Below are 26,339 nucleotides of genomic sequence, written 5' to 3' on the forward strand. Positions count from 1 at the left end.
TTTAAAGAGGGGGTGTCTGAAGAAATTTTGGCCCTATCTTTTATGGAGAGATATCAGAGCATGTATGTATGGAGTACAGTAAAGTCTCCCTTATCTGACATAAATGGAACTGACTAGTTGTTGGATAAGTGAAAAGTCAGATAATATGGAAAACAATGGGACTACCTTAATGCATAAACAAAGGTATAGATTTCCCAAGTTTCAAAAATTAACACTGTAGGCCATTCTGCATGATTGGAACGCCAAAACATAATTACTGTACATATGCAAGTGAAAGTGTAGCCTAATGTTTAGAGAAGCAACCTTAGTAGTAGGGAAGCCCAGTGATCTTTGCGATCTTGAGCAAGTCGATTAATGGTCTATTGCCTCGGGTATAGATTTAGATTGTGAATCCACTAGGAGTAATAATAATAATAATAATAATTTATTTCTTATATACCGCTATACCGTGAAGTTCAAAGCGGTTTACAGTAAAGATACATTTTGTCAGTACATGGGATACAAGTGGTTTACAATAAAGATACATTTTGTCAGTAAGTGGGATACAAATCATACAAGTGGTTTATGATAAAGATACATTTTGTCAGGACATGGGATACAAGGGGAGAGAGGGTAAGAGTTAGTCTCAAATCTAGAGTTGGGGTAGTGGCGAGGTAGAGAGGTGTGCCGTAGCGAGGAAGAGGTGGGTTGGGAGTTTAGAATTTGTTAAACAATCGAGTTTTCAGGGATTTTCTAAAGTCTGCGTATGTAGTGGCCTCAAGTATGGGTTTTCCAAGCCATGTGTTCAGCCTGGCTGCCTGGAAGGATAACATTCTATTTAGAAACTTTTTGTATTGATAAGATTTCAGGGAGGGATAATTAAATAGGTTTGTTCTTGTTCGAACCGTTGAGAAAGAACTGGGAGATTAGGTAAGTTGGAAGCATCCCAAACTCTGCCAGATGTAACAGATACAAGCAAACTTGAAGATGATTCTGGATTCTACAGGTAACCAGTGGAGTTTCTGATAGTAAGGGGTAATGTGTTCCCATTTTTTAAACCGTGGATTAGTAGGGAAAATACCTCCCATACCTGAATCTAGATAACCTTGGAAAAAAGCTTAAGCTATGTGATTGCTTAAGTAAATGCATAAGTATAAAAAATAATCACTTAGAGCTCGTATTATCTACAAATCTGAGTGAGTTACAATTTACAAACGCAACAAACCAATAAATAGCCAAAACAATGGACAAATGAACGTAAGTATTTACTTTCCAATCATTTTCTTATTCTTTATTCCTGCTTCTGGCCTTTACCTTTGAAAGGAATAATGCTTATTTTGCCAGAAGAGCAGAAAATATCTTGAAGGACCTTGCCGTAATGTTTAAAGGTTAGTTGACTGGCATTTGACATTTTTAAAATGAACACTGACAGACATTTTAGGACAATGTGTGAGCAGGTGAAATGTGAGTATGATATGTCTGAAGTTGAACTTTCCGGCAGCGATCGCGACTTTGTTACTGATTCACTTAGATCAGTGGTCACTAATTTGGATCCAGATGAGTTGAAGGAAAGCTGCTAAATATCTTCCTGTGCAGGTCTGTGTCACTATTGACCAGGCCTCCTTCAAACTTTTCATTGGAGGTATTTTTAAGAAGGTGGGCATTTCTAAATAAATAAATTTCTTTCTAAATATCTTGTCCTTCAAGGATGTGGATTTTTCCTATCCTCCCTCCCCCATTCACTATCCACTTTTGTCACAGGCTTGGGAAGAAATGTAGAGAGTAATGAAAAAATAAATAAAATGACAGGGCTGTTACATTGAAGAGCATTGACTTAAATCATCTTTGTTTGGGGGATTTTCCCCACCTTTGTGAATATGTTCTGTTCAGCATTGGTTTAGCAATAAATTGGGCCCTAGGCAAACATATATTTTGTTGTCCCCCTTACCAGAATTTCCCCTTCTACCTCCCTCTCCCCCCAATTTACTTCATTTCTCACCCATGCCCCCTCCTTCCCCTCCCCAATCAACATTTCACTGCTTTAGAAGTAGCAGGGGAAGTGCAGAGCCTATCTGGGCATGGTAGAAATAATACTTTGTGGAGGAGGACCCTGCAAGCACATGTCTCAAATGGAGAGACTTAATGATTATATCTGAAGAGTTATCAAGTCACCCAGTTCCAGGAGGGAGATTCTGAACTAGTCCTAAATTTCTGTAACCCTAACCGGGTACGTTATGGTAAGTGAAGTGTTGATTTCATTTGGGCTACAAATACATAATACTAACAAATATGGACTATCGAATTGGAATGTAAGTTCAACCACTGGATTGTCCAAAAAGTCTCCCTCCTGCAGCTGGGTAACTTGGCAATTCTGCATCAGAAGTTGTACAAGTCCTTTTTACCCTCCATTGCATTTGGTACAAACTAGAAGTGCCAAAAGGGACGATGTAATTCAGGATAGATATTTATAAAGTTTTATGTATGAGAAAAGCTTCACAAGCAGTGTCCCCACCACCACACCATCATTGATTTCTTTTCTTTTTTTTTTTTTTTAAATAATAATTAACTGCCTAAAACCTAGACAGCTTATAATAAAGCATCCAAAATCATTAAAATAAACACATTCATCAAATAAACCAAATAAAATAATCCCAAATACCAAAAAATACTGATTTTCATTTAAATGTCTGAACAAATAACTAGGTTTTTAACAACTTTCTAAATCCCAACATATCACAAAAACGTAAAATCCCTGGCAAACCAGAGTTCTTGCATTTGCTTCCAGATCTTTCCCTCAGTTTTCAGAAGACCTTTCAAACACTCCCATTCCCTCAGAATACTCACTAGTTACACAGCACTCTACAAAACTCCATACAGGGCTGGGGCCCAGCTTCCACCTAATCTCCAGGCCTTGTTGCTTAGCCTTTCCTTACTGTGATTGGTTGAATCCTATTACATCCTCTGCACTAGAGGGGGGAAGCATTGGAGAGCTTTGTCAATCATTGGTTGGACCTGAATCACATTTCCTGTTTCACGCTCTTGTTATTACCAATGAATGGTTGTCAAAGCCAATGGACTTGTGGTCTGAAGATCCAAACTTCCATACTGCTGAACAGTTTGTCAATACAGTGAAGGTGGCTAACAACACAGCCAAACGAGGTGTTAAACTGATAACTGACTTTGCCATTGGCATCAACACAGACCCAGTGCAGTGTGAGACCTTGTTGCAAGGAGTCGAACAGCACCACAGGCCTTATCCTGACTATCTCAAGAAGACATTCAGGCCCTGATTCTATAAAGGGCACCTAAATCACGCCTAATACTGAGTGTGACTTAGGTGTCCAAACTAAGTAAATAAGCCATTTAAGAGCCTTAATGAGCGATAATTGGGCATCCAAAGAACATGGATGCCACTTTGTAGATGCGGCCATAATTTCATGGACACCCATGTTTAAAACTCGCACCTAACTCAATAGGTGTGGGCGTGGAATGGATGTGGTTTTGGGTGATGATTCAAAATGGGCATCCTTTGATTCATTTACATAACGCAGAGCGACCTAGGGCGTCCTTATCATGCCTGTATTGTAGGCAAATGAAAACCAGGTCTACTTTTGAGCTTAGTTTGGGCTTCAAATAGATCTGAGTTCTATGGACGGAACTTAGACACTCTTTAGACGTCCTTAATGCGATCTGCTAAATAGCTCTCTGGGATTTATTTTTGCTTTATTAAGCTCAAAATACATTTAATAAAGCACCACATAAACAAGGCTCATCAAAACAGATATATTGCATGCATAACCTTCTATTTTTGTGGACAAACAGCAATGCTATTTGCTAATTGGAGGAAAGCATCCATTAAGTGAAGCACATCACATAAAAACATAGTTTTAGGTTTCTTGCTAAAAAGCTACCCTTTTTTCTGATTAAGTGCTCCAATCAGCTCATTCTTGAAAGCACATGAAAAAAATATATAGATTGCATACATAACTTCATTTGCAAAAGCTTAAAAACAGAAAAAACTGATACAGACCTTAGCATGGCTTCTACTTCATTGCAAATAGAGTTATGCAGCTGCACAATACTGACCTCATTGTGAGATCATTAAGGTACACCTGAAAGGTAGAATGTCACAATTAAAATATGTGCTGGGATTTGAACCTATGACCTCTGAAAGGTGGGAACAGGGCTTTTACCCTTTGAGCCACAGCAGCTTCCACTAATATCTTTTTCACATCTGATATGATAGCTTAGGGATCTGCTAAGCTATGATCTTCTCAGGTATTTTCATCTTCACATGGCTAGGACACTAAGTTCTCATGGTAGGAACTCCCACAACTAAAAGGAAACAGCTGTGGCTCACCAGGTAAAAGCTGAGTTTGAAGACATAAAAGTTATAGCTATAATACCAAGAAATTTGCTCCAATAATAGCAAATTTTAAGAAAAACAGAGCTTAATGTAATCAGTGACTTTGAGGGACCCCAGGATGGGCTTTAAAAATTTTAAAACATTTTCTGATCAAGCACAATCAAATAACTTCAATTTGCACAGTTTTCCCAACTTTAGGTTTTTCTGCACAACCCTAATGATTAACCTATGCTAAAATTAAAATTAATCTCTGTAGTAGTTTCTGTTTCAAGTTTTGTTCTACTTCAGTTTCATGCTATGTTTGTTCCATAGCTAGTAGTTCCTTTTTAGTTGGTCTAAATCTCTTGTTTTGCAAATTCAGTTGAATCTTTCTCTCTGGTTGCCGGTGGACTCATTCACTTATTGTTCTTGTTGATGGAAATGCTTGTTCAAGTTTAAGGGTGGAGGAAAACTGTGGCATTTGCTTTAGAGCACTTTTTGAGAACTTGAATTGGTTGCTGCCATTAGGTATGGGTGAATAGACTATGAATGTAGCTGTATATGTGCAGTCTGCATCTATAATGCCTGTATGCTGTACAGTTTACACAAATGTTGATTCCTAACAGATTTTCTGGCTGACATGAGGAGTTTTCTTGACCTGTTATCCAATTTTCAAGATCTTTATGGAGTCTGCTTGAGGATTTCAGAGATTGCAAACTGATTGATTGATACATTATACAATATTCTGAGCTATTGGAGCATGGGACAGTAAGGGAATTTTTCAAGTACCTTTCTTATTTCTAATCTTAATGTATATTTTCTGTAAACCGCTTAGAACCTAACGGATGTAGCGGTATATAAGAAATAAATTACATTACATTACATTACATTTTCAGTATCAGTCTTTAATTCTGTTTGCTGATGTCCCATCTCTTCCTTCCCCAGTAATTTTTGCTGGCTTGTTGCATCTTTCTCCTAGATTTTTATATATGCTTCCTTTATATACAGTATTTTTCACTCCATAAGACACACTCCCTGCCCCCAAAAGTAGGTGGAAATGTAGGTGCATCTTATGAAGCGAATATACCCCCGGTACCTTTTTTAAAATTCTGGTCCAGCGCTGAATCGGCAGGAGCTTTCCGCGCTTCTGCCCCTTCCTCGCTGGATGGCTGATTCCTCATCTCTTGCAGCGCACAAGGCAGGTGAGAGCTTATTGCGCTCCTGACTGACCCTGCACCACTTCCTGAATGGCTGCTGTCAGTTCTCATGAGTCCCTCCTGCCTTGTTTGCCGCAAGAAATGAGAAGGCAGCTGTCCAGCGATGGTTCAGGGGCACAGAAAGCTCCTGCCGATACAGTGCTGGACCACCAGAATTATAAAAAGGAATTGGGGAGAGGGCTGTCTGCCTACCACTGGACCTGCTCACCACTAGACCTGCCCTGTACCCTGTCCCAGCCTACCACTAGACCACCAGAGGGGGGAACAGGGTACAGGGCAGGGCGGTGGGACAGGGTACATCATTTGGTTAAGAATTTTTTTTGCTTGGTTTTTCCTCTAGAGGTAGGTGCGTCTTATGGTCAGGTGCGTCTTATAGAGCAGAAAATATGATAGTTTTCTTTTATGGAGATGCTTTCCTTCATTTTCTGCTTGCTCCTTGTGGCAGGATGTACTAAAGCCTGATAAAAATGGCTTTTGTCAGTTTTGTTGAAGCCGAAACTTATTGCCTGGTTTCAGCCAAAGCCAAAACCTATAGATTGATGGAATGAATGTTAACCATTGAATCTCACTGGGGATTGTCAGAGTTTGCAGTTGGTAGCCCTCTACTTAAACCCATAGGAGATAATTATTACCTTACAGTCCAGGCAGCAGAGGGATACACGGAGTAGTTGCAGTCCGTATGTGTTGAGTAGTACCTTTGTATAGAGCAGGGGTAGGGAACTCCGGTCCTCGAGAGCCGTATTCCAGTCGGGTTTTCAGGATTTCCCCAATGAATATGCATGAGATCTATTTGCATGCACTGCTTTCAATGCATATTCATTGAGGAAATCCTGAATACGGCTCTCGAGGACCGGAGTTCCCTACCCCTGGTATAGAGGAAGAGTTACTTTTACCAACATGTGCAATTTGAACGACTGATGTCAGTTAATAAAAAAGTTATGCCCACTTTTGCATTGCTTTCGGTACAGAACTTGTAAGTACCTGTATATATGTAAACCGCTTTGAAAAAAGCGTATACGAGTCCCATCTCCCTTCCCCCCCCCCCCCCCCCGTGGGAAAGTAATGGGGGAAAAGAAGTAGATCAGCTGTATATCTTGATTTCTCCCCACAGTTTCACCAAATGTAGGGCACTGTCTACAAATGTGTGTTAATATGAAATTGGTTCTAGTAGTGGGTGCTGCTGTGAACAGAAAATCTCTTCTAAATTCCCTGCCAAATCATTAACTAGTAGAAACATTTATTTTGTGGCGGTGTTAGTTTTAAAATCTATTTGTTTAAATAAATTCATTGTGATTAGTAACATTTGCCATAGTGTGTAAGTAAACAATTACAGGGCTAATAGCCAGTGCTTTGGAGACTGGCTCAGAGCTAAGTCTCTAAAGCAGGGGTAGGGAACTCCGGTCCTCGAGAGCCGTATTCCAGTCGGGTTTTCAGGATTTCCCCAATGAATATGCATGAGATCTATTTACATGCACTGTTTTCAATGCATATTCATTGGAGAAATCCTGAAAACCCGACTGGAATATGGCTCTCGAGGACCGGAGTTCCCTACCCCTGCTCTAAAGGGAGGCCAATTAGCCATGCGGAGGAGTACATACTTTTCATGGTCATTGTGCACATAGCTTAGTAACACAATCCTTGGGTTCAGCATGTCACATACTCTTCATTCAATCCACGAAGCTCATTATAAATATTTTACATGCACAAAAGCTGTCTCATTGCACAGCAGACGCATTGCTTGCAGTTCAAAGATTTGTATCGTTCCATTTGCCGGAAGGGAGTGCTCTGAAACATCTCTGTACGTACAGCAGTGGTTAGAGATTGGTTCTGATGCTTTTCCTGTTCAATAAGTGTTAAGATGGCAAGATAGGTACAGTAGCAGAGGTATTGATACAGTTAGGTAGCAAAAAGTCCTGGATACTTTGAAATCTATTTTTGCTAACATGAGCGAAACATGGTGAGGTGGGATAGAAGAAAGTGGTTTTTAATCGGTAATGAGCTGTTAGAAGTTACATCAGGCAGGAGAAGCCAGTGATCTACAACTAAGAGGTACACGAAAGCTGTATTGGTTGGATCTGTCTGTAGTGATAGACGAGGATTCTTGTCTGGACCTCTGCATGTTTCAAGAGTGATACTGTGATGTTCCTATGCTTATATGCATTTATAATTGGTTGAGCACACCTGTGGAAAAGATGATAGATTTTTATTTTTATTTTTTAATTATTTTTTGCACTTCAATTGTTGCAAAGTTTAAAGTTGTGATTCACAAGTGCTTTTCAATGAAGACCTACTGAATCAACATGTTTTGGAATAAATTTGTGCTGACAAACTTAGGATTTCTTTGGAAATTTGTTTTTGGTAGCCATCATGCTTTTTGTCTTCAGCTGTTCCAGCACTGGGATTTCCTAGTCCCTTAACAATAGCTTTCATTGGTATCAAACTTCCCACCCCTGCCCTGCTTTTTAAAATTGAATTATTTCAGCCACTCTGATGAAATAATGTTAGAAGAATGAAAGGAATATAACAGATGTAAATTTACAAAGCGTTGCTGGCTCTTCTTCCTTTCCTTCTCTCTTTCTCCCTCCTTTGGTAACAGCGTGGTAGGTGTATGTGTGTGTGTGTGTGGGGGGGGGTTTTCCTCTCCGTTTTATTTTTCATAGCGTATAAAGAAGAGGCAGGCAGTCCTGGCTTTCTGCTACCCACTAGGGATGTAGACAACCCTTCTTAGTCTTGAATTCTTTTTCGTTTTGCAAGGAAGAGAAGGCAAGGGGCAGACTATTGTAGGCATTTGTGGCCGTCGTGCCCATCCCCAGGTTGAAAACAATTTCCAGTCTCTTGTGTGTCAAGAAAATTTGTGTGTAACAGGAGTGTGTATGGCAGTGGCGTACCTAGCATGTGTGACACCCGGGGCCCATCATTTTCTGGCACCCCCCCCATCTGTACAAAAAACATGATTTTTAGTAACAAGCCACACGTCACACATGGGTACCCAGGAAAAGGCAGCATCTTACATACTGCAGTGAGAAGTACAACAGCAATACACCCATTGTAAAACTAAACAAGCCAGACTAGTACAGATCAATCTTGCAGTCAATCCTAACAGAAAACCATGTCTTTCGAACACACAGAACACCTAGTATGGAATGTCATCACAAACTAATCCCTCCCCCTTTTACAAAACTGTAATATGGATTTTAGCCACGGTGATAACAGCTCTGACGTTCATAGAATTCTGAGCATCAGAGTTGCTTCCACCCCGGCTGGCGCTAAAAAACGCTCCACAGTTTTGTAAAAGGGGAGATAAAATAGAAATACATAGACAAAGGTTAAATTGAACCAGCAAGAAGCTGGACTCTGCATACAATGCAACACCAAAGAAACAGTGGCACATGTCTCCTAAAGCAATAAATAAATAGAAAATTTTTGTTCTACCTTTGTCTTCTCTGGTTCTGCTTTCGTCATCTTCTTGTTACACTTCTCCCTCGTTATTTGTGGGGGATAGGGGCAGAGCCAGACTGCGAATGGCGAAAAACCGTGAATATCCGATTCCGACCCACCCCTGCCTCCCTTCCACCTTCCCCTGGCATCCCAGCCTTACCTGGTGGTCTAGCTGGTTTTCGGGGCAGGAGCGATCTTCCTACGCTCCTGCCCTTTGCAGATAGCCATTAAGAAATGGCTGTGGGGAGTTCCCATAGTCTCTCGAGATTCCCGGCATCTCTCTCCTTTCCTTTTCTTCCATCTCTCCCTCCCCCTCCATGCTCTGACATCTTCTTCCTTTCCCCCGTCCTTTTCCCTTGGTCTGGCATACCTTCCTCCTTCCCTCCAAGCCCTGGCGTCACCTCTCCCCAATTCTCCCCCCCTCTGCTCCCTTTCCTCCTTCTGTCACCCAAGGCCTGGTGTCCTGAACTTCATTGGGCAGTAGCAGCATTTACAATTCACTGCTGTTGCCAGCTTCAGGCCTTCCTCTCTGTCGGGTCCTGTCTTCATGAAAACAGTAAGTAGGCAGGACCCGGCAGAGAGCAAACTACCTGTTAACTTTAGAGCGGGGTGGATGTTAGCGTTTACGCATGGATCCCTGACTAAGCGGATGCGAAACATGTCGGGTCCTAACGCTGTATTACTGGATAAGATAAGTACATACTTAAGTAATACTATAAAAGTATAGAAAAGATTAAAAAATTTCTACTAAAGACATTAAAATTCTGGACCAGTGAGGAGATATACACCCAACAGCTCCCCGTTTAGAATTTTACTAATAACGGTTGGAGGCGGGTGGTTCTGAGGTCCATTAACAACCATTATGCATATCTGAAGTGAAAGAAGAATTAATAGAACATATAGAGGTGTATTCTTTGGGACGGAGGTTGAAGAGAGACAGATTGCCCTGTAGAATGCATCCTAGGATGCGCTAGTCAGGGCCTCTACCATATAAGGTGATTTTTAGTACTAAGCAACATATTTGTCACAATGCTGATGTGCCACAAATTTGCATGCTCATTTATTATGAGCATGCTCAGCAATTAGTCTGCACAAGATTCACGATAAAGGGAAACTCTACTGCAAACCTTTGAGCATGGACCTTCATGACTGTTATAAATGGTAGAAGGGAGAAGAAGTGATTTTAGGATTACTCGCACCTTTTTCAATAATAATTCAGGTTGAATTAAATTTAGTTACAGTAGGTTATTTCCCTCTCCATATCAATATTAAAATAAGTACTCCGATCGATGCCCAAATAATGCACAAAATAAAGCACTGGTTTATAATGCTTTGCAATCTGACAGGTCTGGAGGTGCTGGTAGCATTAAACTCTGGATAGCAGCTTTTCTTTTTTTTAATGGTCATAGAACTTAAAAAAAAAAAAAAGAATATCGGCAGGAGGGAAGCCAACTCCCTCCTGCTCGGCCACCTGTTACCCCCAAACTCCCCACACCTTTAGATTAATGAACAGCAGGAGGGATGCCTAAACCCTTCTGCTGTCGGGGGCCCCTGCAAACTCCCGACACCCCCAACCCCGTACCTTTTTGATGAAAATCTAGCAGGAGGGATGCTCACCCCTTCAAAACAGCAGACCTTCCTCTTCTTGGTGCATCTGTACCCATTAAAAAGAAAAAAAAAAAAAACCCCACCTACTTTTCCTGCCCTGAACAGTTGAGCAGCAGGAGGCTGCTTCAGGGCCTCCCCTGCATTCCACTGTTCGGGCTTTCCCTGCCAGCTCTGCGCATGTGTCAGTCGCTTTCTTCAATGACTGATCAGATGGGATTATGGTGGACCTTTGGGAAACTCATTTGTATGTGAAATTGAACATCAATTGCCATTTTCAAATTGAACTATTTACCGGCCCACAGTAACCAACAGGATTTTAACTGTGATTTCAGAGCATCCGGGCCTTAGTCTGTCCATGAAGTAGTGAAGGGATAAATAACTTGCTCGAGATTGCAAGGAACAGTGGTGGGATTTGAATTCTGACTTCCCTGGATCTTAGCATGCTCTGCTAAAATTTTCCTCTGTTGCACTTGGAAGTTTGAGAGATACTTATACATATCCTTGTCTATGCTGAATAATTTTTTTTTCTCCCCTCAGAATGTGTATGTAAACATAAATCGCATCATGTCAGTGGCCAATCGCTTGGTGGAGTCGGGCCACTATGCCTCTCAGCAAATCAAGCAGATAGCCAGCCAACTGGAGCAGGAGTGGAAAGCCTTTGCTGCTGCCCTGGATGAACGTAGCACTTTACTCGATATGTCTGCCATCTTCCACCAGAAGGCGGAACAGGTTGGTATAAAAAGGACAGAGGGAAGGTTGGGATGACTACAATGCCACAAGGCTTCTCTCTTCTTTAGAATTCAGATTCCTGTCCACTTAGATCAGTGTCTCGCAAACTGTGTTCTGCGGCACAGTAGTGCACCATGAAGAGATTCCAGGTTTGCCACTAGGGATTCAAAAATATATGACGTGTACGTGAGTCTGTCACTGCCAGCACCAGTGCCCCTCCTCCTCTCTGCCTCTGGCATACCTCTTTAAATGTTGGTCAGCATGAGAGCTCGGGATTACATCTAGAGGGCCTCTGAGCATGCGCGGATGTCGACATTATGTGCATGTATGCTCGGAGACTGTCCAGATGTGGCCCCGAGCTCTGGAAAGGCGAGGTTTGTGTTAGAGTGGGGCTGGGGGTAGGGTTGTCAGGTGAACAGGGCGGGGGTTACATGTCCTCTTTTTTTCGTGTGTGATATCAACGAACCCTGGAATAAAACAGTTGTGTAGAATAATCTTTCAAAATGGGAGGCTATGGAAAACTGGATTCATTAAAAAATGTACTAGTAATGTGGTGGTAACCACTTAATAACAAATGAATATAAAATACTTTGGTTAACTTTTAAAATTCAACAAAATAACCAACCAGAATTCATTAATAATCTTCTTAACCCATAAAACCCTTCTAAGGTTCTTCGATCGCCAGCTCAAAATCTTTTCTCTGGTCCGTCACTAAGATACATAAACACTTTGAGAATTTCTATTTTTTCTGTGACTGCTCCTTCTCTCTGGAATAGTATTCCAGCTTACTTACGCAAAGAATCAACTCTTAATCAATTCAAGACAAAGCTAAAGACATTTCTGTTTGTCGATGCCTTTGAGACTTAACTGTCCTTTTAAGGGCGACTTCGAATGATTTTATTTTTATTTACCCTTTTTCCCTTAAATTGTTATCTTTTATCTTTGAAATTGTAGTTCTTGTTTCCATCTGTTCTTGTAGCTCTTGTTTCCATCTGTTATGGCTTTATGTCTCCAAAAGTCTTTCGCCCCCTGTCTTTTTAAATTTGTATTTTAACTACTGTTTTTCTTTTATGATTTTGTACACCGCTTAGAAGGCTGATTGGGTAGTACAAGAAATTTTAATTAAACTTGAAACTTGTTAAGACTGAGGACCCTTCACACACAAATATATATATTCATTTGTTATTAAGTGGTTATTACCACATTACTAGTATATTTTTTAATGAATCCAGTTGTCCTTAGCCTCCCATTTTGAAAGATTATTCTACACAACTCTTTTTTGTGTGCCATGAAAAACATTTGCTCCGATAGTGTGCTGGAGCTAAAAAAAAGTTTGCGAGACACTGACTTAGATGAAAACAGTTCTCACAAAGAATTGGCTTGTGTAGAAATCATGGGTACAGCTTTGACTAGATCAGTTTTAGCTGACTAAAAGTATTTGCAGATCTTGTATCAGGTTTTCAGTGGGAATTTACGCATGTAGTTTTCCTTTCAAATTTTCCTGCAAGGTAGGTGAATAGAGAAGTACCTGCCTGCTTTGTACTCAAAATCAAAATCCTTCAGGGTAATTTCTTTGTGTGAATGTGCAGGAAAATAAATATATTACTATGTAGTGATATTTTCATTTTCTGTACATATTATTTGGTTTGATAGATGCTTAATTCATTTCCCTTAATTCTGACCTCAAGTAACTTTAGTCCATTGACGAACAGGAAGAAATCAAACACATTGGTTTGCTGCAGGCACCTTTCTGAGCTCAGAAAAGGTTGAGGGTTTTGTAAGCTTACCTGTTATCTCGCCCTCATGAGCCAGACCAGTCTTTGTTTGGATGCCAATTAGACTGCCTTTCTTGTGAGGTGTGGGTTTGATTCCTTTCTAGGATCAAGATATACATATGTGATAGAGGGAATACGCAGTCCAGTTCCTCTGCATTTTATGCCTATGGATCTGGAGTTCATAGGTGGCCATCTTTCACCATGTCTACCCAGCATTGGATAAGTGGTTCCTTGGCTTTAATCCAGTAGCTCAAAATAACTTTGTTCATTAAAAAAAAAGAAAAAAACATGCTACGTGCACACATTGCCTTGTTGCCTTTCCTTGGTCTTCCTTTCAAGAGGTCTATCTTTAACATTCCAGCGCCCCCTTGTTAACTCACTCAATATTTACCAATGCTGTAGACCGCAGCTGCTGTTTTTTTTCCTTTTAAAAATGAATTGTATCAGTTATTGTAATCTAGTAAGGGCACTTGCTTTTGGCTTGGCAAAATACATAAAAAGGCAAAAAGCTAACAAGATTGCCTTTGAATTATCATAGTTAACTTGGTAATTATTTTATTCATTAAATAAACCTGTAACTAAATATATTGACTATCCCCACATGTGTTTTCAGTTGAACTGTATTTTTTAAAAATGTGGAAGTAAAAAAAAATTCTGATTTTTAATATAGAATTTTGTTTTAGGTTTGTAAAAGGCAAAATAAGATACTAAGCCCCAGATTCTTTAAAAAACGCGTTAAAAAACAACGGGCTGCTATTGCAGCCATTCTGGTAGCAAATTAAAAACAGTGAGTCATTCTCCCCAAAATGCTCATGTAAATGAGGTTGGTGTAGAGTAGCGAAGACTCGCTAAATTTGCACGTGCCCATTGCTGGTGATAGCGATGGGCACATGTGCAGAATAAACACTAAAAGATCCCCCCCCAAAAAAGCAAAACATAACAACAGCGGGAGAGATGCCCACTCTCTCCCACCACAAACAATACCCCCCTCTGCCCCTGCGACCCCCCTCCCAGCAGCGGGAGAGAAGCCCACTCTCAACTAGTGTGTGGCGCAGTGGTTGGATCTACAGCCTCAGCACCCTGGGGTTGTGGGTTCAAACCCCGCGCTGCTCCTTGTGACCCTGGGCAAGTCACTTAATCCTCCATAGCCCCAGGTACGTTAGATAGATTGTGAGCCCACCGGGACAGATAGGGAAAATGCTTGAGTACCTGATTGTAAAAACCGCTTAGATAACCTTGATAGGCGGTATATAAAATCCTAATAAACTTGAAAACTTGAACCGCCAACTAACTCCCCCCCACAGCAGTGGGAGAGATACCTACTTTCTCCCACCACAAACAATACCCCCCTCTGCAGCGGGAGAGATGCCCACTCTCTCCCACCACAAACAATACTCCCCTCTGCAGCGGGAGAGATGCCCACTCTCAACTACCGCCAACCAACTCCCCCCACAGCAGCGGGAGAGATACCTACTTTCTCCCGCCACAAACATCCCCCCACCCCCGCAGCAGCGACCCCCCTCCAGCAGCAGGAGAGATGCTAACTCTCTCCCACCACAAACAACCCCTGTGTCGGCGAACCCCCCCTCAGCAGAAACTAATACCATAGGATTTTATTAAGAGAGCTAGTGGATTTACAAAATCATTGAAAAGCAATGGAGACAGGACTGATCCCTGAGGGGACACCACAGTTGATGCAGTGTGTGGTTGACATTGATGATGGGTCCAGTCTTGCAGGAATTAGGTAAACCAATTTAAAAACAGTCCCTCTAATACCAAGAGAGGTTAGATGCTGAAATAGAAGGGAATGGTTAACCAAGTCAAATGCACAGAAGAGATCAAGTGACAACTAATGCATCTTCCAGTTTAGCACAGATTTAAGAACAGTTTCAGTGCTGAAACCGGGCCAAAAACCTGATTGACTTGGGTATAGTGCGTTAGTTGGTTCTAAATAAGTTTGAAGTTGGTTTGAAAATGACTGTGTCTAGAATCTTAGACAAAAATTAGAGATTAGAAACTGAGGGCCTCTTTTACGAAGCCGTTTAGCACAGGCTGCTGCGGTAACGGCCCAGAAGCCCATAGAGATTTAAAGAGCTTCAGGGCTGTTGCCATGCGGCTTTGTAAAAGAGGGGGTGAGTGATAGCTATTTGGAAATGAAGGGTCAAGAGTACCGTATTTTCGCGGATATAACGCGCACCCGTGTAAAACGCGCACACGGGTATAGCGCGCAGAAATCACGATGATATGTACAAAAACTTTTGTATACCGCGCTCAAGGGTATACCGCGCATGATGCCCGACGCTCCTTTCGCCCCCCCTGACTTCCGTGCACTGCCCTGACTTTCCGTGCGCTGTCCCGACTCTCCGTTCACCCCCCTGACTTTCCGTGCACTGTCCCCCCTTGAAGTCCTGTCCCCCCTTGAAGGTCTGTCCCCATCCTGAAAGCCTGATGCCCCCCCCGACGTCCGATACATTCCCCCCCCCCCGGCAGGACCACTCGCACCCCCACCCCGAAGGACCGCCGACTCCCCAACAATATCGGGCCAGGAGGGAGCCCAAACCCTCCTGGCCACGGCGACCCCCTAACCCCACCCCGCACTACATTACGGGCAGGAGGGATCCCAGGCCCTCCTGCCCTCGACGCAAACCCCCTCCCCCCAATGACCGCCCCCCCCAAGAACCTCCGCCCGTCCCCCAGCCGACCCGCGACCCCCCTGGCCGACCCCCACGACACCCCCACCCGCCTTCCCCGTACCTTTGTGTAGTTGGGCCAGAAGGGAGCCCAAACCCTCCTGGCCACGGCGACCCCCTAACCCCACCCCGCAGTACATTACGGGCAGGAGGGATCCCAGGCCCTCCTGCCCTCGACGCAAACCCCCCTCCCGCCCCAACGACCGCCCCCCCCAAGAACCTCTGACCGCCCCCCCAGCCGACCCGCGACCCCCCTGGCCGACCCCCACGACCCCCCCACCCCCCTGCCCCGTACCTTTGGTAGTTGGCCGGACAGACGGGAGCCAAACCCGCCTGTCCGGCAGGCAGCCAACGAAGGAATGAGGCCGGATTGGCCCATCCGTCCTAAAGCTCCGCCTACTGGTGGGGCCTAAGGCGCGTGGACCAATCAGAATAGGCCCTGGAGCCTTAGGTCCCACCTGGGGGCGCGGCCTGAGGCACATGGGCCCAACCCGACCATGTGCCTCAGGCCGCGCCCCCAGGTGGGACCTAAGGCTCCAGGGCCTATTCTGATTGGCCCACGCGCCTTAGGCCCCACCAGTAGGCGGAGCTTTAGGATGGATGGGCCAATCCGGCCTCATTCCTTCGTTGGCTGCCTGCCGGACAGGCGGGTTTGGCTCCTGTCTGTCCGGCCAACTACTAAAGGTACGGGGAAGGGGGGTGGGGGGGTCGTGGGGGTCGGCCAGGGGGGTCGCGGGTCGGCTGGGGGGGCGGTCGGAGGTTCTTGGGGGGGCGGTCGTTGGGGGGGGAGGGGGGTTTGCGTCGAGGGCAGGCGGGCCTGGGATCCCTCCTGCCCGTAATGTAGTGCGGGGTGGGGTTAGGGGGTCGCCGTGGCCAGGAGGGTTTGGGCTCCCTTCTGGCCCGATATTGTCGGGAAGTCGGCGGTCCTTCGGGGTGGGGGTGCGAGTGGTCCTGCCGGGGGGAGATGTATCGGACGTCGGGGAGTCGGCCGGGCAAGAGGGCTTGGGCTCCCTCTTGCTCCGATCGTGGATGCGGGTGCGGGTGGGAGCGCGTGCGAGCGGTCGTTCGGGGTGGGGGTGCGAGCGGTCCTGCTGGGGGGGTGAATCGGGCGTCGGGCGGGGTGGGAACTATGTTTAAAAACTTTTGTATACCGCGCTCAGGCATATAACGCGCGGGGGGTATGCGCGGTAGGTAAAAACGCGTATAACGCGCGCGTTATATCCGCGAAAATACGGTAGTTTTCTTCAGAACTGGTATTAGTGCTGTTTTTAAGTACAGATGGTATGGATCCTGTTAGAATGCTCTCTGAGATCATTTGGTAAATGAAGACAAAGCTGGAATTAAACGATTTAATTCATGTGGATGGGATAGGATCTAGGGAACAGGTGGAAGTGTTAAGATGAGTGAGTACTTTTATAAGTGAAGTTATAGAAGGAACGTTAAAAGTATACCAGGAAGCACAGTGAACCAATGATGCACCTACAGTTTCATCATTGTTTGCTAGCCCACAAAAAGCTAATCTTTGCGTGAAAGAAATTAGCAAACATCTCTTATTCAATGGATATAGATTGCAGAAATAAAAGGAACAAATGTCAGCTTAGCGAAAGTTACTTAGTGGAATTAGAAGCAGACTTGATTGTTCTAGAAAAATAGGCCTTTTTCACGTTGCATAATTGTTGAACATAATAACGTTGTGAAAAATAAGTATAATGATTTAATAAGTTAGATTTTGTTGGATGTTTATGGCAACAGTTTCAGTCCTGTGTGAAGCCAAGGCTGTCAGCTAGAAACTGATTTATGAACAAAACAAAGAAGAGCAAAGCTGTCTGATGTAGTCCAGTGATTCACCTTCTCTTCCAATGTTAGTGAAGAAAAATCAGATGGTAGGAAATCAAAGTGGAGAGAGATGTCGCTTCTAATTGCCCAGTCCGATAGCCCCTTAAAGGTTGAGAAGAATAATTAGAAGGAGAAAATGTTATCTGAATATAAAAATGACAGTAGTGGTCTGTCCATTGCAATAGTATAAACTGAAGGACTAGGGGCAAGAAAGGTGCAGCCTGATGCATAATGATCAGATCCAATGTGTGACCTGCTTGATTGGTATGTAGAGAGACATGCTGATGTAAATATAGACTGAGAGAAATGAAGTAAAATAAATTGAACATGAGTGAACAGTATCTACATAAAATTAAAGTCCCCTAGTAGAATACGATTAGGTAATTTATTCAAGACTTCCACAATTGTCTGAAAAACCATCACACTGTCCTTGAAGAGAAGGAGGGCAATAACACAGCAAGGATTAAAAATAATCACCACCAAAATCATTTCAGGATATGAGTAGTTGGCCACAGATAGTTCTTTAACAGAACCATTAATGGGAAAAATGAAAGCTAAGCTTCCTCTCATATATAGATGTATATGATGAATGCAAAACATCAAGATGGGGAGAAATTGATATAAATAAAATTCCTCCCCGAAACGCAAACCGGTTTCTAAAAGGCAGAAGGAGTCACAAATATGGCCTGCGATCAAGTCCCTAATTAGAGGGGATTTGTGCTTGATAGAATGGCAGTTCTAGTGCAATGTGTCTAGTAGACCTGATCTGCTAGGGTTATGTCCCTCAACCCACCAGTTATTGCAGAAGGATCTTGCCCATCTTTCAATTCTGCCTCAATTTCCCGTGGGCTGTCCCATGCCTCCTCAATTTTCTCTTCTCTGATGTATTTTATTATTTTCGGGTTTTGTTTTTGATCCAAATTTCAAGGCTCGGTGCCCTGAGGTTTCTACTAGTCTGGGACCACTGCTTGGGAGAAGAAGCAGACATGCTGCGCCAAGTCTGCAGCTAGCTGGATCAACTTTCGAAGATACCTTAACCAGCCTACTTTAATGGTTTTGGAGCTTAGAGGTCCAGTCCCTTAGTGGCATGCATGCATCCCTGATTTATCAGGAACTTGAGCGCAGGCTGTTGGAGCCTGTTTTCTGCAGTTTGTGCTTAATCGGGAGCATGATTTGAGGGAGTTGGGATTCAGTCTGACATCGGTCTGACTGATATATTTGAGGCAGAAATCTTTTCCAGCATCTCAACTACACCTCTGAGCTGAAGCAGGCAGACACCACATGGCACAGTGAGGGGGGGAGGGGTTGTGTCTGACTCCTATCTGCCTCAAAATCCCTCAATTTTTCTTAAATTCAATAGGATTGGACTCCTCAGGACTTTCTTACCCCTCTATCATGCCATGTTTGCACTGGATGGTCAGCCAAGTTGGGGGGGTTCAGCCATCTTTGAGCCCTCCCGGGCTGGGGATTTGCGGGGGACTCATTTGCCAGGGAAGACATCCCAGCCAGAGCCCACAAACAGAATTTTGATGAATCATAGACCTGCAATCACCATGGAGCCCAGAAGGAGACAGACTGAATCCCTGCAGTGGTCCTTTGGGCCATTAGGACAGAGCTTTATGCTTGATTTTGTAAATCTGAAGTGAAGTGCATATTTAAATTGCAGGGGCCCTCCTGCATCTTCTCAAGGCAAACAGGGGTTCTCAGAATGCCCCCCTGCTGGAGTCAGACTCAGCCCAGGGCCAGAGGTCCAGCCAAAGAAGGACTGGGATGATTGGGGGTCTGAATCCATGCCTTTATTGTCCCAGGGAGATGCTTCTCTCCTGGAAGTTTGTGGTTCTGAGTCTGAGACCGGTGGTCAATAGCTTGCCACACTTGGCTAACTCTGCTTCCATCATTGGATGGCATGGACTGCTCCCTCATGATTCTTTCGGGAGTGGATTAGGTAGTGGATGCACTTTGACATTATTAGTCATGAAATTATACGAGGATGCACAACATATATTATGTCCATATAATGATTCAAAATGTGTGATCGTGGCACTGAGGTACCCCCTCTTCAAACCCAGAATGCACCAAAAAGAGGGAAAAAAGCCTCAGAAGTACTGGGTTTGAAGAGGGGGGTACCTCAGTGCCACGATCACACAATATTTTGAATCATTATTAGTCATGAGCAAAGTATTAACTTATTTCATCTCTGCCCACAGAATCAGGCAACGGGCGGGAGATTCGACTTCTAAGGCCACTCTCAGTAGACTTTCTTTCAAAGGACAGCTGTTTTTTTGGCAAGGGCCTGGACAATCTTTTGACTAGCGTAGCAGATCATCCTAAAGCTCTGCTAGTTAGCAGATTTTAAGCCACTAGGGGCTCCAGGAATGCATATTTTCATACTTTTGAAGATTTTGGCCATACTTGGGCAATTATACCTCTCAGAGGCCTACCTAAGGACCCAGACAGAGATTCTGCAGTGTCAGACAACCGCAAGCCTCTGGTTCTCCATCATCTCTAGCTTCCAAGAAAGCCCAATTATGCCAGGTCAGCAACCCTCTCCCCAACACACACACACACACACAGGAAGCAGATCGTCGGCTTACTGGAAAGTCTGCGCACAGATTTGCTCGGAATGCTGGATTCTGGAGATTATTCAAGCGGGCTACAAGATTGAATTCTGTCATTATCTCCTGGAACTTTTTATAGCTTCTTTGGGTGGACATTCATTAAAAAATGATTCCAGTGCGAGCGATGGTAAAGAGACTCTTGGATATTCAAGCCATAGAATTGGACTTGGCCAGCTACTCCATATACTTCATAGAACATAAGAATTGCCACTGCTGGGACAGACCAGTGGTCCATCATGCTCAGCAGTCTGCTCCCACGGCGGCCCTCTGGTCAAAGACCAGTGCCCTGACTGAGACTATCCCTATCAGGGTATGTCCTTGTTCAGCAGGAACTTGTCTATCTTTGTCTTGAATCCCTGGAGGGTGTTTTCTTCTATGACAGCCTCCGGAAGAGCGTTCCAGTTTTCCAGCACTCTCTGGTTGAAGAAGAACTTCCTTTTGTTTGTACGGAATCTATCCCCTTTCAACTTTAGAGAGTGCCCTCTCGTTCTCCCCACCTTGGAGAGGGTGAACAACCTGTCTTTATCTACTAAGTCTATCCCCTTCAGTACCTTTAATGTCCCCTCTCAATCTCCTCTGTTCGAAGGAGAAAGAGGCACAGTTTCTCTAATCTTTCGCTGTACGGCAGCTCCTCCAAACCACTAACCATCTTTGTTGCTCTTCTCTGGATCCTTTCAATTAGTACCGTGCCCTTCTTCATGTACGGCGACCAGTGCTATACGAAGTACTCCAGGTGAGGGCGCACCATGGCCCGGTACAGCGGCATGATAACCTTCTCCGATCTGTTCGTGATTCCCTTCTTTATCATTCCTAGCATTCTGTTTGCCCTTTTCGCTGCTGCCGCACATTGTATGGATGGCTTCATCGACTTGTCGATCAGAACTCCCAAGTCCCTTTCCTGGGAGGCCTCTCCAAGTACCGCCCCGGACATCTTGTATTCATGCATGAGATTTTTGTTACCGACATGCATCACTTTACACTTGTCCACATTGATCCTTATCTGCCATGTCGATGCCCATTCCTCGAGCCTGATTATGTCACGTTGCAGATCTTCGCAATCCCCCTGTGTCTTCACTACTCTGAATAACCAAGAAAGGTTTAGATGAAAGGCTTAGTTGATTGGCGATCGATCCTTGATCTCAAATCCATCAATGCAGTACTGAAAGTGCCTCGTTTCTGTATAGAGATCATCTATTTGGTCATTGCAGTAGTAGTGCCAGGGGGATTCCTAGCTTCCCTGGATTTAACGGAAGCTTATCTTCATATTTTGATTTTTCTGGCTTACAGGAGGTTCTTAAGGCAACACACCTTTCCAAGGTGATGGTGGTAGTAGTAGCGAAAAGAAAGAAGAAACAACTTGCCTCAAGACCACAAACAGTTCAACAAAAGAGCAAGGGAGGAGTCCAGACAGCCAAGGATAACTATCTTTATTCAGAAAATGCAAGTCCTAACACGATCCTAGTTCAGCATCCAAACAATGCCTCCCTCAGGGGACACTGAACAAGAGTAAATGCATAAAAATTGAACAAGAGTAAATGCAAATACAAACAATTGTAAAATCCAATATGGAATGTAACATAAAATGCAAGGACATCAATAAAATGACATGCACATGTGAACAAAACATTTACATGCACAAGATACAAAAGCATCGTTAAAATGGCATGCACATGTAAAACATAGCATATACGTGTAAAAGAACATGTATTCTAAAAGTGTGAAATAAAACGTTTCTCAGTTAAATTGTAGACTAAAGATATCTCAAAGCTAAAACAAGAACCCATGTCATAAATTGAAACTCATGAGAGACAGAACAATAACAGATGAAAATAAGTTGAGAGTGAATGAATTGGCTATCTCTGATGCCTTATGACTGAGCAATGTGAGCTTAAGCAAACTGATTAATGAAAGGTAGTAGCAGCACACCTTTGCAAGGCGGGAATCAGAGCCCTGTCCCAAAAGTAAGGAGAGCAAGCGGTGATGCGGGTGATCTATCTTTAGCAGGAGCTGAGAGTCTGTTTGGATACAGCACTGGGCTGTGTCTTTCTTCCAGAGCCATGCAGACAGCAGCTCATGGAACAGATAGGGGACCTCTTGAAGAGACCAGCTCTTGACTGTGTAGCATTGCCTTCAGGTGCTGGGGTCAATGGCGGTGATCATAGAGGTAATTCTTTGGGGAAAGTTACAAGAGTGAGAGCTTTTTCTTGTGCTGGTCCAGCTTCGTGGGATGCCATTCCATTGTATATCAGAAAGCAAAAAGATGTGATTGTTTTTAAGAGGCTTTGAAGAGACATCTTTTTTGCGAAATGAAGCATGGATGCATGTGTCTTATGGCTGTTTGCACTGCTTACTGTGAATGTAGGATTGTAACCCACCTTGTTAAAGGGGGGATATCGCCAAATAAACTATATGCATCCTCTTCAAGACTTTCTTCTATCCTGTTGGTCTTCTCAAACGGACTCACTTCAGCAGCCACTTCCTTGGAGGGCGGCGGTACAAAACTGCTTGCAGCGGTGGCTTCAGCCAGCTTCCCTTTCAAAGGGAATGCCACTGCAGATAGACTCATGGATGATATTGACAATCAATGCCAGCCTTTATGATCCTTTTCAGGGCAATTGGTCTCTCAGAGAAATTGGTCCATATATCACCTGGAGCTTCAAGCAATTCATCTAGCGTTGCAATCATTGGTATCATCCCTAGAAGGCAAGGCAGGAAAAGGATCTAGGTGTCATTGTTGAGAATACATTAAAAACCTCAGCTCAATTTGCAATGGCAACTGAGAAAACAAATAAAATGTTAGAAATTATCAGGAAAAGAATGGAAAACAAAGATATAAATGTTATAATGTCCTTGTATCGCTCTATCGTACAGTCGCATCTCGAATACTGGGTGAAATTCTGGTTGCTGTACCTCAAAAAGATGTAGCAGAATTAGGAAAGGTAAAGAGAAGGGCAACAAAAATGATAAAGAGGATGGGATGACTTCCCTATGAGGAAAGGCTAAAGCAGCTAGGGCTCTTCAGCTTGGAGAAGAGACAGCTCCGAGGTGATATGAAAGAGGTCTATAAAATACTGAGTGGAGTGGAAAGGGTAGATGTGAATCACTTGTTTACTCTTTCCAAAAATACTAGGACTAGGAGGCATGCGATGAAGCTACTAAGTAATAGATTTAAAACAAACTGGAGAAAATGTTTCTTCACACAACGTGTAATTAAATTCTAGGAATTCGTTGCTGGAGAACATAACATAAGAATTGCTGCTGCTGCTGGATCAGACCAGTGGTCCATCATGCCCAGTAGTCCGCTCACATGGCGGCCCCAAGGTCAAAGACCAGTGCTCTAAATGAGTCCATCTTCACCTGCTTGCATTCCAGTTTAGCAGGAACTTGTCAACTTTGTCTTGAATCCCTGGATGGTGTTTTCCCCTATAACAGACTCTAGAAGAGAGTTCCAGTTTTCTACCACTCTCTGGGTGAAGAAGAATTTCCTTACGTTTGTACGGAATCTATCCCCTTTCAATTTTAGAGAGTGCCCTCTAGTTCTCCTTACCTTGGAGTGGGTGAACAACCTCTTTATCTACTAAGTCTATTCCCTCATTATCTTGAATGTTTCGATCATGTCCCCTCTCAGTCTCCTCTTTTCAAGGGAGAAGAGGCCCAGTTTCTCCAATCTCTCACTGTACGGCAACTCCTCCAGCCTTAACCATTTTAGTGGTAACATCAGTAGCTTAAAAAAGGTTTAAATAAAGATCACTTCCGATACATCAGAGCAAAGACCCTGCCAGGACTGGCCGTTAGCTGCCTGTTTTGAGGCTTCCTCCTGCTTACTGCTACGCTTTGTGTAAGGAAGAGAGAGAGAGGGAGCAAGAAGGGTCATGGCTTAGGACCGCCGCCTGCTTCTACTGCGTTGGGGTTTGAGGGAGGAGGGCTTTAGGGCTCAGGAACGCTGCTGCGCTGGTGCTTCGGGGTATGGAGGAGAAGGAATTGAGAGAGTGTTGGACAAGGTTTCTAACAAACTCTCAATTAACCAGAAAACAGTTATCCGGTATCCACCAATCCCCATGGGTGCTGGATAACTGAGATTCTACTGAATCCAGATTTTTGTGAATGAAGGTCCACACTATTTAGCACTACCCAAGCCCAGGCATGAGTAACACTGAGGTTGTCTTTTTAAAGACATAATTTAGATAAAAGTGCTGTACTTGATTTAAAAAAATTTCTACTGACCCCTGATAACTAGATTTTAAATGCATAAGTTTGAATTTTTTCATAACCACACTAGCAAATTCTCCTCTGAAGTTTCAATGTATAATACCAGAATAAAGTAAATGTTTTTGAAATCTTGTGCTGCCTGGTGTTTGGATTCATTTTGCATCTATGCTTTATAGAACAACCCAGCTTTAGTATGCAGGAAAAAAATGTGTAAAGGAGTAACACTGATAAAATAAAAGTCAGAGGAAAGGAAACAATTTGTAATGTCTGGTTTCCCTTAATTGAATTAGATTTGTAATTGCCTCTTATGCTGTGTTCATTTGACGCTTAAGTGTTAAGGTTTCTAATACTCTGTAGGAAAATTGGTGGTGATTTATCAGCTGTTTGATTAACAGTGGGTGGGAAACAGAATGGCAAGAGCTGGAATGACTTTAAACAGTCAAGCACTGCAAATTGATTTGTTTTAAGCTGTGTTCTTGCAGCTAGGACTATTTTCAGTTTGCATGCAAATTGGGTTGTTTTTATCTGAGGATTCCTGGCTCCTGTGCTTTTCTGGATAGTGATCTTTACACTAATGAGGGCTGAGTTTTGCAGATGACACTCAATAAAACCTTTGAGACCCTGAATCCATTGACTCTCTGAAACTAAGGGAGAGAGAGGGAAGGAATCTTTAATCCGGTGGTTCTCAAACCTGTCAAGTTTTCAGCATATCCATGAGATTTGGATTCATGGTCTTAACTGCATGCAGATTTTTCTCATGCATAATCATTGTGGATATCCTGGAAGCAAGACTGGCTGCCTCTTCCCTAGGGCTCATTTGAGATCAAGTATTTCCTCCTTTTCCTTGTGTATCCCTTCTGATAGTCATCCCTCATGAATTCTGCTTTGATTATTTATTAGAATGATTGTTTGATCTTTGAAGAAATGGGTTTTATCCAGTGTACCGTGAACCTTGGAAAGGTGAAAACAATTGCTAGTTAAACACCCCAAACTATTTAAATATGAAATTAGGAGCATTGATTCTATGAACAGCAGCAACAAAAAGAAACAAAAAACTATATATATATAGTGTTTACATCGAGGAAGCAGCCACAGATGTCTTCTACCACTCTGTACTTGTTTGAGTAAATAACCTGTGCTGTATTGTGCGTGTTATTAATTTTTCTCTGGATTTTTTTTTTTTTACTTTTTAGTATATGAGCAATGTGGATTCATGGTGCAAGGCTTGTGGGGAGGTGGAACTTCCCTCGGAGCTACAGGATTTAGAAGATGCCATTCATCACCACCAAGGAATATACGAACATATCACACTGGCTTATTCTGAAGTAAGCTGTGTGTTGCATTTTATTTTTTGCATGTTTATTTTCTGAAATGTAGTTCTGATATGCAGTTTTGATATGTTGACAAATTTTGTGTGATTGTTTTTATTTATTTTTGTTTTGTAGCCTGTGTGACCATCCTAATGAAGCTCATAAAATTCCTTTGTGGTTTGATCTTCATATTCCCTGTGCTTAACTCTGTGAACCTCATTGTGTTGACCCCAGAGGACATCTTAATTGTCCAGGATGTTCACAAGAGCTAGGGTTTGCAGGCTGACCATGAGAAGCTCACTGGGATAATCATCTGGCAATTTCTAGTCAATATAACAGTAACATAGTACAGTCAAACCTTGGTTTGCGAGCATAATTCGTTCCAGAAGCATGCTTATAATCCAAAGCGCTCGTCTATCAAAGCGAATTTCCCCATAGGAAATAATGGAAACTCAGATGATTCGTTCCACAACCCAAAAACTTTAATACAAAATACTATACGTACTTGTATTGCAAGACCTTGCTCATTTAGAACAGTCACTACACTGCAGTGTCAGAGAGAGAAGAACCATCGGCTCAGTTGTG

The 26,339-nt window shown here is 43.2% G+C and overlaps 1 protein-coding gene across 7 annotated transcripts in view; it reads left to right on the top strand.

The window, feature by feature from the left end:
- TRIO (trio Rho guanine nucleotide exchange factor) overlaps positions 1–26,339 on the top strand; it is an 830,868-nt gene that overhangs the window by 338,811 nt on the left and 465,718 nt on the right. For all 7 annotated transcript variants that reach the window (XM_033929852.1, XM_033929845.1, XM_033929848.1 and 4 more), the window contains 2 exons: positions 11,125–11,316; positions 25,638–25,769. In XM_033929852.1, the coding sequence (XP_033785743.1) occupies positions 11,125–11,316; positions 25,638–25,769 (324 nt within the window). The remainder of the gene's footprint in view (positions 1–11,124; positions 11,317–25,637; positions 25,770–26,339) is intronic.

Source organism: Geotrypetes seraphini, chromosome 2 (assembly GCF_902459505.1).
Source record: "Geotrypetes seraphini chromosome 2, aGeoSer1.1, whole genome shotgun sequence".
NCBI classification, from domain to species: Eukaryota; Metazoa; Chordata; class Amphibia; order Gymnophiona; family Dermophiidae; genus Geotrypetes; species Geotrypetes seraphini.